Source organism: Octopus bimaculoides, chromosome 8 (genome assembly GCF_046866305.1).
Source record: "Octopus bimaculoides isolate indiv1 chromosome 8, ASM4686630v1, whole genome shotgun sequence".
Lineage (NCBI taxonomy): Eukaryota > Metazoa > Mollusca > Cephalopoda > Octopoda > Octopodidae > Octopus > Octopus bimaculoides.
Genome location: NC_142935.1, coordinates 16,058,590 through 16,073,184, shown reverse-complemented (window position 1 = coordinate 16,073,184; position 14,595 = coordinate 16,058,590). Strand labels below are relative to the sequence as shown.

At 35.8% G+C, this 14,595-nt stretch overlaps 1 protein-coding gene across 1 annotated transcript in view; it reads left to right on the top strand.

Annotated features, from left to right (window-relative positions):
• Positions 1 to 2,848: 2,848 nt before the first annotated feature.
• The window catches only part of LOC106867173 (F-BAR domain only protein 2), a 69,649-nt gene continuing 57,902 nt past the window's right edge, over positions 2,849 to 14,595 (top strand). The window contains exons 1-3 of the mRNA XM_089356900.1: positions 2,849 to 2,889; positions 10,048 to 10,122; positions 12,667 to 12,808. Of these exons, the coding sequence (XP_089213026.1) occupies positions 2,849 to 2,889; positions 10,048 to 10,122; positions 12,667 to 12,808 (258 nt within the window). The remainder of the gene's footprint in view (positions 2,890 to 10,047; positions 10,123 to 12,666; positions 12,809 to 14,595) is intronic.

Below are 14,595 nucleotides of genomic sequence, written 5' to 3'. Positions count from 1 at the left end.
TTTTGATGATGGAATGTCTGGCTGTTTGGCTTTCACTCAAAAATGCTGAAAAAATAAGAAAATATTTATTGTTACTCATTTACTGTCATTTGACTGTGGCCATGCTGGGGTACTCCATTCGAAAGTTTTGTGATCATTATTGAATCTAGTATATATATTTCAGTCTAGTAATTTTATTGATTTCTGTTTGTCAAGCTGCTAGGTTACAGGATGCAAAGAGACATAACACTTTTCTTTTGTTTCAATGATTTAAACATAAGTACACACACATACACGCGTGCACAAACATATGACACGCTTCTCGTTGTTGTGAAGTAAACTTTTTAAGCACCCCAGTCATATCTGCACCTATTTATTTTATTTTCTAAATATCATTGAATATATATATATATATATATATATATATATATATATATATATATATATATATATACATACATACATATAAGGAAATGAATAAAAATGACTTTTTTCTGATAATTATTTTCCACTTTAATGATTAGATGTTTACAAGTTGTATCTGATCATTAAAGTGGAAAATAATTCTCTTTTTCAAATATAGACTACAGTACTCAGAAATTTCTATTTCTTGTGTGTGTGTGTGTGTGTGTGTACACACACATACACAATCTCAACAGTAAATAGACACCTCTCATTATAGTGTGTTATCTGTGTGGACATTGCTCATTAGTATGATACCCAAATGAATTAAATCATTAAATACAGTGCAAGGTATGTCTACCAAACACAAGATTAAGTATTTCAGATGACTTTATTTTGTTTATTGAAATCTTTCAAATTTTGTGGGGTCTATTTACTTTTGATGTGTTTGTTTGTGTGTGTGTGAGCGCATGCACACACACACACTCACATACACAGAGTTCTCAGACTAGTCAGATACTGTTGAACTGTCCAACCCATGCCAGTGTAGAGCATGCACATCAAATGATGGTCATGGCTAGAACATCTCTGATCATTGGTCTTATTTGACCAGGGCTGACCCAAGGTTAAACAACAGCAACTAGCTTTTATATGTAGAACACTCTTGATGTGTAATGAGATTTGACTGTCTTTAATGACATTGGTTGAAATGTTATAATGAGATGGACATGTGATGGGAATAGATAAAGTTAGATGAAAAAGTGTTGTTGTTTGGTTGCTAGAAAGAAACTTGGTGTTAAGTAGATTTGATCAATAGATGCTAAGTTTTATTGAAGAAGAAATGTTCCAAGATACAGAGAGTTTAAGAGGGCAGCATTGCGAATCTCTCTACCTATTGATGATTGTAAGGAAGAAACTGGACATAAAAGTGTGCTTGATGATAGTAATAAAGATTATAAATTTGTAAACTTCATTTCCTGGACGAGAGATTTGTTTTTATATTTATTTATTTAATGTGGGAGTATTAAAGTCAACCTCTTCATCCATCCAGTCTCATAACTACTGTAGTTGTCTGATCAAAATTAGTGGTTGAGCCGACCAATTATTTCCTTATGGAATATTGGGTTTAGCTGTGTGGTTTAAGAAGTTTACTTGTACATACATACATACGTACGTACGTATTTATTCTTTTATATGTTTCAGCCCTAAGGTTGTGGCCATGCTTGGGCACCACCAGTGTGTACATGAATGTGGTTTTGTTTTCTGTATTACAATGACAAAGCTTTGTGTTTTTATTAGAAACTAGCTCCCTCCTTACAGAAAGACTTTAAATTATTAAAAATAAAAGAGAGCATGTGTATATATATATATATATATTTATATATTGGAAGGCAGATGTTAAATGATGATTATGATCCTCACCTATGCTGGTGCCACATAAAAAGCACTCAGTCCACTCTACGGGGTAGTTGGTGTTAGGAAGGGCATCCAGCTGTAAAAACTGTGCCAAAATAGACACAGAAGTCCGGTGCAGTTTTCTGTCTGGCCAGCTTCTGTCAAACCATCCAACCCATGTCAGCATGGAAGGCAGACGTTAAACAACAACAACAACAACAACAACAACAACAACAATGATGATGATATATGTATGTGTGTGTGTGTTTGTATATACGGGTGTACAGTATGTTGTATTTTGTCCATAAAAGAAAGTTACTTTTCTTGTAACATAATTCAGTTAAATTTATGATAAACAGAAAAAAAAAAATGATAAAACAAGTACCGGACTAAATCCTGGGGGTGGGTGTTGACTAAAACCTTTAAATGCTATGCCCCAGCCTAGCCACAGTCCAATATTTGAAACCATTAAGAAAATACTATGTTCTACACAGAATTCTTTCCATAAAATGTTGTTCTTGTCAAAGATATTCATGAAGATATAATGGTAACAGTTTACATTTTGTTAGCTTTTTTTTTCTTGTAGGTTTTAGATCAATAAAGACTACCCATTTAATAGATAGAAAATCACAATTGGTTTTAGTGCATATATGGGCACCATAGAGAGAAAGGAAAGATTTTAAGTTTGTAAGCGTCATTCATGTATATTAGCTTCATACTGGTAAGATATCATTAACCATTATGTATCACTGTATGTATGTTCATATACGCATACATATATATATACATACACACATATATTATACATATATTAGATTATGTATACATATACATGATATTATATATATATATATATATATATATATATATATATATATATATATATGTATAGGGGGAGAATTATAAATATATATATGTATATATATATGTTGGTAACAGACAAATTTATCAAATGAGTTAACAGATTTAAATATATTGGTAAAAACATTATAGACTGAAATATCATAAAAAGCATCTTTTTTTTTTTTTCTATTCTTTCTCTCTATGATATTTCTGAATAGTAGAAAGTAGTATGGTGGCAAAGTTGTTAGAATGTTTAGGAGTGGTTGTGTGGTAAGTAGCTTGTTTCCTAACCACATGGTTATGAGTTCAGTCCCACTGTGTGTAACATTGGGCAAGTGTATTCTACCATAACTTCGGGCTGACCAAAGCCTTTTGAGTGGATTTGGTAAATGGAAACTGAAAGAAGCCTGTCATATACATACATACATATGTTGAAAAATAAAGTGTTAAGAACATACATTTATAAGGTATCTATTTTTTTTCTCAGTACTCAGACCAATCATATAACAAGGCACAAAATTGTAATATTCTTAAGCCCAGGTCAAGCTTGATCAAGCTGACCTTTGATCAAATGCATTCCAGCTATGATCATCTCATTTTCTTTTCAGATGTATGTATAGGACTATATTATCCAAGTCACTCTTTTTCTTTAAGACAGAATATGATTTCAGGGAGGTTTTGGCTGCTACTTTTAGTAGGTTAAGTGAAGTCATAGAGGCTCTCTTGTTGGCTCAATTATATTTTTCTAAATGAGACTAGTGACACTTTAGTAGATATGAATTCAGGACAAGCCAAATCCATTGCTTAATTTTGATTCTTCCCATGAAACCATTTCATTTCGTACATGTCACTAATACTCTTGCAGAAAACTACGAATATCATACAAACTCATGTTTCCTCCTATAAAATTGAGGTTTGTGTCAGAATTAAATTTCTCTGATTTAATGTGAAATTTATATTTCTTTTCAGTTTTTTTTAACATTTTTATATTAAAGGTAATAGACATGTTATTGTATTTATTTTAAAAAAAGGGTGATAAAACTAATAAAATTCTAACTTCCTGTGTAATTTGGTGAGGCTGATGAGTTATCTTGTCTGTGGATAGACCAATTTGAACAAATGGCACTGTCTTTTAGAGTGGCCAAATTAGGCTGGTTTGAAGGCAGCAAAGTTAAATGTTTTTATTAGAAATTAAACTAAAATACTTAGTTATATTGATGTCATCATTTTAACATCCACTTTCCTATGCTTGCATAGGTTGGATGGAGTTTATTGAGGCAGATTTTTCGATATGCCCTTTTCTGTATGCCCTTCCTGTCACTAACCTTCATCTGTTTTCCAAGCAAGATGATATTTTCCCATGACCAGACATGTTTTTGCAGAATATTAGAGATGGATAAATCTGTGTGTATGACAATGTCACTTATTTACAACTACTGTATGTCAAGGCAATGACGCACACACACACACACACACACACACACACACACACACACACACACACACACACACACACACACACACATTGCAATTTCTGTCTACCAAATCGACTCACCAGCTTTTGGCCAACCCTGGGCTTTAGTAGAAGATACTTGTCCAAGGTGTCATGCAGTGGAATTGAACCCAAGACTATGTGGTTGGGGAGTAAAATTCCCAACCACACAGTCATACCTATCACATCCCATTATTGGCAGTCACTTTACCAAAGACTAAGTCTTTAGATTTAATTGTGTTACCGTCTTGGCAATGATGTATGTTATTTCCCATAGAAGCCTTCTAAATAGATTTAGGCCTCATAGATTAAAATAATTGCAAATGAGAATTTTCTACTGTCTCTCCAAACCACATATTGATATCATCATCATAGGTGCAGGCGTGGCTATGTGGTAAAAAGCTTGCTCCCCAGCCACATGCCTCCGGGTTCAATCCAACTGCATGGCAACTTGGGCAAGTGTCTTCTACTATAGCTTTGGGCTGACCAAAGCCTTGAGTGGATTTGGTAGACAGAAACTGAAAGAAGCCTGTTGTATATGTATATGTATATGTTTGTATGTCTCTGTTTGTCCCCCCCCCCCATCACTTGACAACCAATGTTGGTGTGTTTACGTCTCTGTAACTTAGCGGTTTGGCAAAAGAAACTGATAGAATAAGTACTAGGCTTACAAAGAATAAGTCCTGGGGTTGATTAGTTCGACTAAAGGTGGTGCTACTGCATGGCCGCAGTTAAATGACTGAAACAAGTAAAAGTATTACAGCCACCATCACCACCGTCATCACGTTTACCTCTCTCATGCTATGACTTGGTTTCGCTCTGACTTGGTTTAGCTCTGACTTGGTTTAGCTCTGACTTGGTTTAGCTCTGACTTGGTTTAGCTCTGACTTGGTTTAGCTCTGACTTGGTTTAGCTCTGACTTGGTTTAGCTCTGACTTGGTTTAGCTCTGACTTGGTTTAGCTCTGACTTGGTTTAGCTCTGACTTGGTTTAGCTCTGACTTGGTTTAGCTCTGACTTGGTTTAGCTCTGACTTGGTTTAGCTCTGACTTGGTTTAGCTCTGACTTGGTTTAGCTCTGACTTGGTTTAGCTCTGACTTCTTGGGGCAGCATTTTATGGTTGGGTGCCCTTGTTTCTCTATTGAGATGCTTTATTCTGCTGGTCTTTACTCTTTGAATTGCTGAACTGCAGAACATAAATAAATGTCATCAATTCCCAAATAGCACCAGGGAGTAACAACTGACTCTCTGTCAGTCACGGTGATGAGGTTTTCCAGGTGACCTAATCAAAGGTACAGCCTGCTTGTGAAGTTAATGTACAAGTGGCTGAGCATTCCACAGACTTGTGAAACCCTTATTGTAGTTCTCAGGGAGATTCAGCATGACACAGAATGTGACAAAGCTGGCCCTTTGAAATACAGGTACTACTCATTTTTGCCAGTTGAGTGGAATGGAGCAATGTGAAATAAAGTGTCTTGCTCAAGGATAGAATGTGCTTCCACCAGGTATTGAACTCATGACCTTACAATTATGAGCCAAATACCCTTACCACTAAGCCACATGTCTTCACATTAGTGTGAGTATATAGTGACAAACACAAACACACACACACACACACGCACGCACACACAAGATAGGTTTCTGTCCAGTTTACATCTACCAAGTTTCTATCACAGGGTATTGATCAAAGAAAGGTTATAGTTGAAGACTGTACCGCCATACCATGAGATTGATCCTGAATTCACATAGTCCCAAGGCAAAGTTCATAGATACTTGCCAAGGCTGTGCCTACAATTTATATTTAAAAGTACATGAACATCGCAACTCTTCTTCATAGGAGTGTCTCATTTAACTTTGAATAAGTTTATAATTAATGTCTACCTTTTAAAGAACTTTTAAATGTCTGAAATATCTGTTTTTGTGGCTTCATTCAAAATATAATATCTTAATTACATTAACTTTCTTCATTTTTTGGATTATATTCTTTCCCACCTTTTCCAATATTCACTTGGAATTTATAGTCTTCCTCTAGATCATCATCTGCCACATCTATTTAAGACTGTCTGCTTTATCAGAGCTAACTGCAGTTACTTACCCGACCAATTAAACTTAATCTTCTTAGCATCCATTCTGTTTACAACCATCCTTCATCTTTACTTCTTCTCAGAACTCATCATGTTTACAACCAACCAGTATTGCTACTTCGACTGCCTCAATATATCAAGAGGAATGATATCTTTAACGATCTTTTTCCTGGCCTTTCAATCATTCCACGTATTTAATTATTTCCTCCGTTATCACACTTCCAATGTCTATTTTGTTACTGAGCTTCAGTCACACGTTTTCATTTTCTCTTCTTTTCTCCCCCATCCCTCTCTCTCTTTCTCTCTCTGCAGCACCTTCCTCGACTGCCTATCTATTTAATATCTTTCTCTCTTGTACACTCGTTGGCAAATTCCTTATTATTCCATCAAGGTTTCACTTCAATATTAATGATTTAACCCACTCGTAACTACTACTGATATAAATATTGGGTTCAGATTTTGGCACAAGGCCAGCGATTTCGAGGGAGGAGTCAATTGCAGTCATTTGCAATTTTGGTGGCGGAGTCAATTGTAATCATTTGCAATTTTGGCAGAGGAGTCAATTGCAATTTCGGCGGGGGTGTCAGTTGCAGTCAATTGCAATTTTGGTGATGGAGTCAATTGTAATCATTTGCAATTTTGGCAGAAGAGTCAATTGTAATTTCAGCAGGGGAGTCAATTGCAATTTTGGTGGAGGAGTCAATTGCGGTCATTTGCAATTTCGTCGGGGGAGTCTGTTGCAGTCAATTGCAATTTCGGTGGGGGGAGTCAATTGCATTGATCCCACTGTTCAACTGATATTTTTTCTATCAACCCTGAAAGGATGAAACACAAAGTCAACCCCTGGCAGTATTTGAACTCAGAATGTAGACATGGAAGAATTGCTGCCAAGCATTATCTCCGGCACAGTAATGATTCTGCCAGCTTGTTGCCTTGAATTACTGGTATAAATATTGCAAGTTATCTTTTGCTTGTTTTAGTCATTGGATTGTGGCCATGCTGGTGCCTCATCTTGAAGGATTTAGTCGAACGAATCAACTCCAGCACTTATTTTGTAAAGTTTGATACTTATCCTGTTTAATTATTTTTTTTTACTGAACTGCTAAATTACAGGGACATAAACAAACCAACACCATTTGTCAAGCAGTGATAGGGACAAACACACACACACATATATACATATGATGGGCTTCCTCACAGTTTCCACACATTCACTCACAAAGCATTGGTTGGCCCAGGGCTGTAGTAGAAGACACTTTTGCAAAGTGCTGCACAGTAAAATTGAACCCCAAATCACGAGGTTGCAAGGTCAGCTTTTTAACCTCACAGCCATGCCCTGCACTTCTTAATTAATAATCAACATTATGTTGGGAGCGAGGAAATCTGAGGAGTGATAATGCTCACCCAAATCCCTATCATAACAGCTGTTGCCACCAAACTTATACATTGTTATAATTTATTATTTTTTATTTTATTTTAATTTTTTTAATTTATAATTTTTTTAATTAAAAAATTTTATTATTTTTTTTAACTATCTCTTCCTGCTTTTGTTACTTGTATTCTCTTTATTCATGCTGTTGTCTCTTACTATGATTTTGGTTCTACTATCGTGATCATGGTCATCACCATCATCATCATAACCACCTTGACCATCACCTTTATCACTACCCCCATCATGATCATTACCACCACCACCACCACCGCCATCAATCACCAAAGCTGTACAATATGTAACTGTTGTAGTAGTCCTTAATTTAGTATTATCGACAAAGCTGAACTGATAAAAGAGCCATCCCGCAATCTAATTATAAACCATGAAACTAAAACAAGATATTATAGGTAGGTTACAGTGAGAACCTGGTAACTGTTGAGATGAGGTAGGACCAAGATGCTGTGAACATGAGAAGGTTTTTGACACTTATCGTATAGCAACATGATCTTGTTTTCCTCTCATTAAATTGCAGAACATAATGACAGAAACTCTATGTAGTTCATGTAGTTTCTACTTTGTTAGATAATGTGGCCTGATGTGTGTGTGTGTGTGTGAGTTTACTTGTTCATACTTGTTCACACACACATACATATGTTCTCATATATATATACATGTTGTTGCTCTAACATATATACACATTACACTAACATATATATACACATCACACTCACCCCTATATTTATGCATCCTCACAATGCTGGTTCTCACCCTTGTGTACGTATGTGCTCACACTCATATATATATATATGTTCTCATTCATATATACATGATATCACACTAACATACATGCACATGTTGTCAACTAACATATATACTCATGTCACACTTTTATACACACTCTCATACTCATATACACATTCTTTCACTCATCACACTCATATACGGGTTCTCACACTCATATATACACATTCTCACACTCACATATACACGTTCTCACGCTCATATATACACGTTCTCACGCTCATATATACATGTTCTCACACCCATAAATACACGTTCTCACACTCATATATACACATTCTCACACTCATATACATGTTCTTGCACTCATATATACACGTTCTCACACTCATATATACACGTTCTCACACTCATATATGCATGTTCTCACACTCATATATACATGTTCTCACACTCATATATACACGTTCCAACACTCATATATACACGTTCTCGCACTCATATATACACATTCTTGCACTCATATACACATTCTCACACTCATATATACACATTCTCACACTCATATATACATGTTATTACACTCACACTTAAGAACTTGGCATCGGTGAATATGGTATAAATGAAAATTTAGGTGTATTACTAGAGCTTTTCATTAACTTTAAAATAATCTGAAATATTTCAAGCTTGCATGGAATCTGGAATGAGTGGTTTATAAACATATGTGGTTACCACCACCACCACCACCACCACCATCATCATCATCATTGTTTTAATGTCTACTTTTCCATGTTCACATGGGTTGGATGGAATTCGTTGAGGTAGATTTTTGACAGCTGGAGGTCTTTCCTGTCACCAACCTTCACCTGTTTCCAAGTAAGATATTTCCCCATGACTAGACATGATTTGGAATGAAGAACACCACTTGCATTACAGTGACACTCACACCTATCACACACACACACACACACACATGAAAAGCTTATTTTAAGTTTTCCATTTACCAAATCCACTCACAGGGCTGTGGACATTTTTAATTTATCTCAACTAAGCTCTCTCTTTTTTTTTTCAGCTTATATTTATCACCTATTTATATATTCATATCAGCATAGAACGTCTGCCTCATAAATATTCAGCCCCTTTTGGTGTTATTTTATAAAATTCACTTGTGGTGAACATCAAGTAGACTTCTAAAGATTGCGATTCTGTGCATTGACAGCTTCATTCATTCATCGAATTAAACTCACAATATTCACTCATCTAATTATACCTCAAACGATTTGCTCATGTATACAGAAAGTGAAGTTCTTTGTTGTTAACTAAGAAAAGCAATGTTCTCCAAATGTTTTTAACCTATGCCACAGTGTTATCACCAGTTCATTTTAAGTATAAATTAGGTCACCTAGATAATAGAATTTTTTTATCTAAGCAGTTTGTTCTTCAGTTAAAAACTACTTATAATATTAGCTATTCCAATACATCTCGTGCATCTCATAATAGTCTAATTGGTTGGAAAATGTGAAATAGTTCTTTGACCTCGCAAGAGTGCACATCCTTTCTTCTTTGTGGAAACATGGGAAAAACAATTAAAAATTCTATTTTCTTTTCTTTATTATTTTATTCAGTTATTTGTTCTGTTAATGCTTTGATTATGATTACTATTTCTTTTGTTATTTTGCAGCTGCTCTGTAGAAGAAAATTATAGCAAATTACTCACCAAACTAGCAAAAAATGTTAGCAATTGTATACAAGAGGGGTAAGTATGTTTTTCTATGAACAAATTTCAGATTGCATTGATTTAAAGGGGTTGTGCAATTTTCTCAGTTGAATGAAAAGTAAAGGGAAATATTCAATTAATTGGAAACAAACTACAAGTGTTATAAAGAGAGAGAGAGAGAGATAGGAAATATTGCAACCATTCTCTTTTTGAAAGAGGATTGTATTACAGTTAGCCCCAGGTTAGACTCTGGTCAAACTGACTTATGACACACAGGTAATTGACTGAATGGCTAAGATTGACCCACTATTGTACCAGATATGCCATGTTGCAACATAGCTGAGGATTATACTGTGTCCTCTAACGTGCAGTAATGAATTGTTCGGGTACTATGGTACAGTATCATTGTCTGGACATGTACTGTCTATATTGTACAGTCTGTTTCTATATGCTTCTAGATTCCTGTGGTGTACAGAACAGAGGTAGGCAAAGTGGATTTAGATTGAGCGCAACTGTTCTTTCTCTGCACTTGTATGTATGTATATGTGTGAGTGTACATATGCATGTGTGCATGCTTGTCCATTCTCTTCTATTTTCGATTATTTGAAAGCGACCCTGCAAGCATAGAAAAGTTGGTGTTAAAGCAATGATGGTGATCATGATGAAATCTTCTAGCAAAGGAGGAGCTCATCTCTTAAAAAGATATAAAGTTCCATCATTGATGTGTACATAACAGAAACAAATTCATCTTTTGGACTTGAGAAAAGTCTTGCATCTTTTTACTGTTCCACTTACAGATTGTATTTGTAATGTACAAATTAGCTGTTTTAATTTCCTTTTCTGAAAACTCCAGCTTATCCAGATTGTCACTTAGGCATTTGCTCACAAAATCATGTGCCCCAATTATTCATCATCATCATCGTTTAACATCCGCTTTCCATGCTGGCATGGGTTGGATAGTCTGGTTGAGGACTGGCAAGCTGGGAGGCTGCATCAGGCTCCAATCTGATCTGGCAAGATTTCTACAGCTGGATGCCCTTCCTAATGTCAACCACTCCGAGAATGTAGTGGGTGCTTTTTATGTGCCACCAGTACAGGAGCCAGTCAGGTGGCACTGGCATCGACCACTCTTGAATGGTGCTTTTTACAATGAATTTATAATTTGTGTATAGAAGCTAGAAGCTTTGAAACACTTGCCCATAGTTAATCTCTATTTTGATTTTTCAAAAGAATATTCTCATCAGCAGGACCACTGATATTTATGATGGTACCGACTTTTTCTTGTCTATCCCAAAGAACTATATCTGGACTGTTATGTTTGCTCATGGCAGTTGTCATGGGAATGTTCCACCAGTGTTCCTTGTGTGGATGTTTATGTCTACATTTAATAATAGCAGGTTCTCTTTATTTATCTCTGGATAGACTTTTTTGCAGATGGCATTGTATATTATTTTAGCAACTGTGTCTTGTTGCATTGGGAGGTAGTACCTTGGTGGTATTTTTGGGCAGCTGTTGATCTTGTGCAATGTCTTTCTCAGAAATGTAACATAATCTACATATGTATGTGTATGTGTATACATACATACATACATACTGCAAATATGTGTATATTTCTATGATTAGACTATACACTTATATTTCTAAGATCACGCCCACACACTTTTGTAGACAGGATTGGCCATATTAATATCCAGTCTGTAAGAATATTGAGATTGTTAACAAATATATATTGAAGACACCTTAGATGAAAGCAAAAGTCAAACCTTTATATGTGTGAAACATATATAAGCAGGTCTCTCTTGGCCAGATGTAATCTTTAAATGGTGCAAAATATTATAAACAAAAAGGTGTGTCATAAGTATAGATTATTCTTTTGTGTTGGTGTTGAATCTGTTTAACCTCTTATCAACAGAGGGACAGGTTTTCAGTTATGATAGCGTGGTATTGAAGAGAATGATGAAGTAGACACTATTGGTGGATGATGTAAGGAGAAAGGGAAGGGATTAGTGTCAATAGTGGTTATTTAGAAAGGGAGGGAAAGAGAAGTAAGAATGATGAGGTGAGTTGTGTAATTTGTATATATCGTTATGATTATGTTAAACTGTTGTGTGTTCAAATTTGGCCAAAAGAACTGGCTATTACAAGCAAACTGGCTATTGAAAAAAAAACGTGTGTGTGTGTGTGTGTGTGTGTGTGTGTGTGTGTGTGTGTGTGTGTGTGTATACACATCTATGTATCTTGTGGGTACTTGGCAACCTCACCAGTGCTGGTACCACATAAAAGCGCCCAGTACATTCTGTTAAGTGGTTGGCATTAGGAAGGGCATCCAGCCATAGAAGCCATGCCAAAGCAAACTTAGAACCTGGTAGAGCACCTTGACTCGTCTGTTCTTGTAAAACTGTCCAACCCATGCTAGCATGAAAAAGGGGATGTTGAATGATATTGGTGATGGTGATGATTTATATGCATATTGCTCCTTAAAAATAAATGACATTCTAAGAATTTATAAAATCTATTTCTATTACTTTTCTAAAAGTCTTATTTGTTCTGATATATTTATTATTTATTTTTTTATTTTTTCAGAACATTTTCTCCTTTTTGGAACTTACTTAAATCTTTGGTCGAAAAATTGGCCACGTTGCATATGCAACTTGTATATACATGGTCAGAGCTCATCAAAGATGTTGCTCGTTACAATGAAGAACAGCATCGGCGGCACAAGAATGTAAGTATTGCTAATAATTAGCACAATTAGGGGCAGTAGATTAGCAGAGTCGTTAGAGCAGTGGACAAAATGTCTTATTAGCTTTTACATTCCGAGTTCAAAGGTCATTTGAGCTTAACTTTACCTTTTATCTTTCTGGGGTTAATAAAATAAAATGCCAGTTAAATACATCAATTCATATAATTGGTTATATCCCTCTTGACTTTATACTTTTATTAGAGATTAATATAATTTATCTTTTACTTGTTCTGGTCATTGGACTGCGACCATGCTAGGGCTGCACCTTGTAAGGTTTAGACAACAAATCAACCCAAGTACTTATTTTTTTTGTCTGGCATTATTTATTGTGTGGTTTCTTTTGCCAAACTGTTTAATTATGGAGACATAAATGAACCAACATTGGTCATGAAACGGTGATTGGAGACACACACACACACGACAAGCTTTCACACAGTTCTCATCTACCAAAATCGCTCACATGGCATTGGTCAGCCTTGGGCTATAGAAGAAGACAGTCAAGATCACTGGTTCTCAAACTGGGGTCAGCAGTCCCCTAGGGGACCATGAAGGGACACTGAAGTATCGTGAAAATGGGGTGGCTTGAGGCAGTTTAAAAATTTCAAGACTTTCAATTTTTCACATGATATCATCCTTTTTTGTTGTTGGCCTCAAAAACTCACACCACTCCTACGCACTCATTTGCTAATGTGTTTGGCCGATAGAAAATATGCGGGCATAATGCGTGATCATGCATGTGCTGTTGGTATTTTTTTGATACTCATTTGTTTTGTAACTAATTGATCGACTGATTCCCCATATTTTCATGTGTATTTATTGTATCCCAATGGGGTATTGCCTGGATTAAGTTGTGGTTTTCAGGGCTGCATGTCTATGGGCAATGCGGTTCATAGTCCGGAAATTACGGAACACGAATGTTTGTCATTTTTTTCCATATTGATTATCCTGAATTTTATAGGGGACTGTGAATCATTGAAAAAAACAACTGTAAGGGGACCAGCACTTAGAATTGTTTGAGAACCACTGGTCAAGATGCTATGCAGTGGGACCAGACCCCAAACCAATTGGCTGCAAAGCAAGCTTCTTAACCCTTTAGCATTCAAACAGGCTATATCCGGCCCAAATATTTGAATGTGTTTTATGTTCAAACTGACCAGATCAGGCCTCTCTTACCTATCCTACAATGTCATTCTAAATGCAAACATTCACATCATTGAAATCAGGAAGCTATGAGATAATGCATGATTAATTTGAAATAATGTGATAAATAAGCTTTGCAGTTGACAGTAATCTGAATGCTAAAGAGTTAACCACGCAGACATGCTTGCACTTATGTCTTAATTACACAACCATGTACTATGTATTTGTTGGGGTTTTTTTTCCATCTCAGTCAGGAAAAAATGTATTGCTCATGCTATTTCTTAGAGCCTTTGAGATTAACAGAAGAGTAAGAAGTAATAAATCTGAGTCGTATTGATCTGCAGTACAGCTTATTATCATTTTGCACGATCCTGCTGCATTTTGTCTGTCAAACTCAACAACCCTTAAGTTTGACCTCATCATCTCTGTCCGTTTCTTTCATTAACTTCATTGATTTTCCATAGGGAAATTATTCACCCCCAGCTGTTGCATGTGTCAACAGCAGCAGAATGGCTAAAAAAATGCCTTTGGAGTCCAGTTGTATTCTCTCATGCACTTTATGCTGTTTATGTCCACACAAGTTTAAAGTACATGAATATTTTTTAACTGAACATTCAACTGGTTTAACT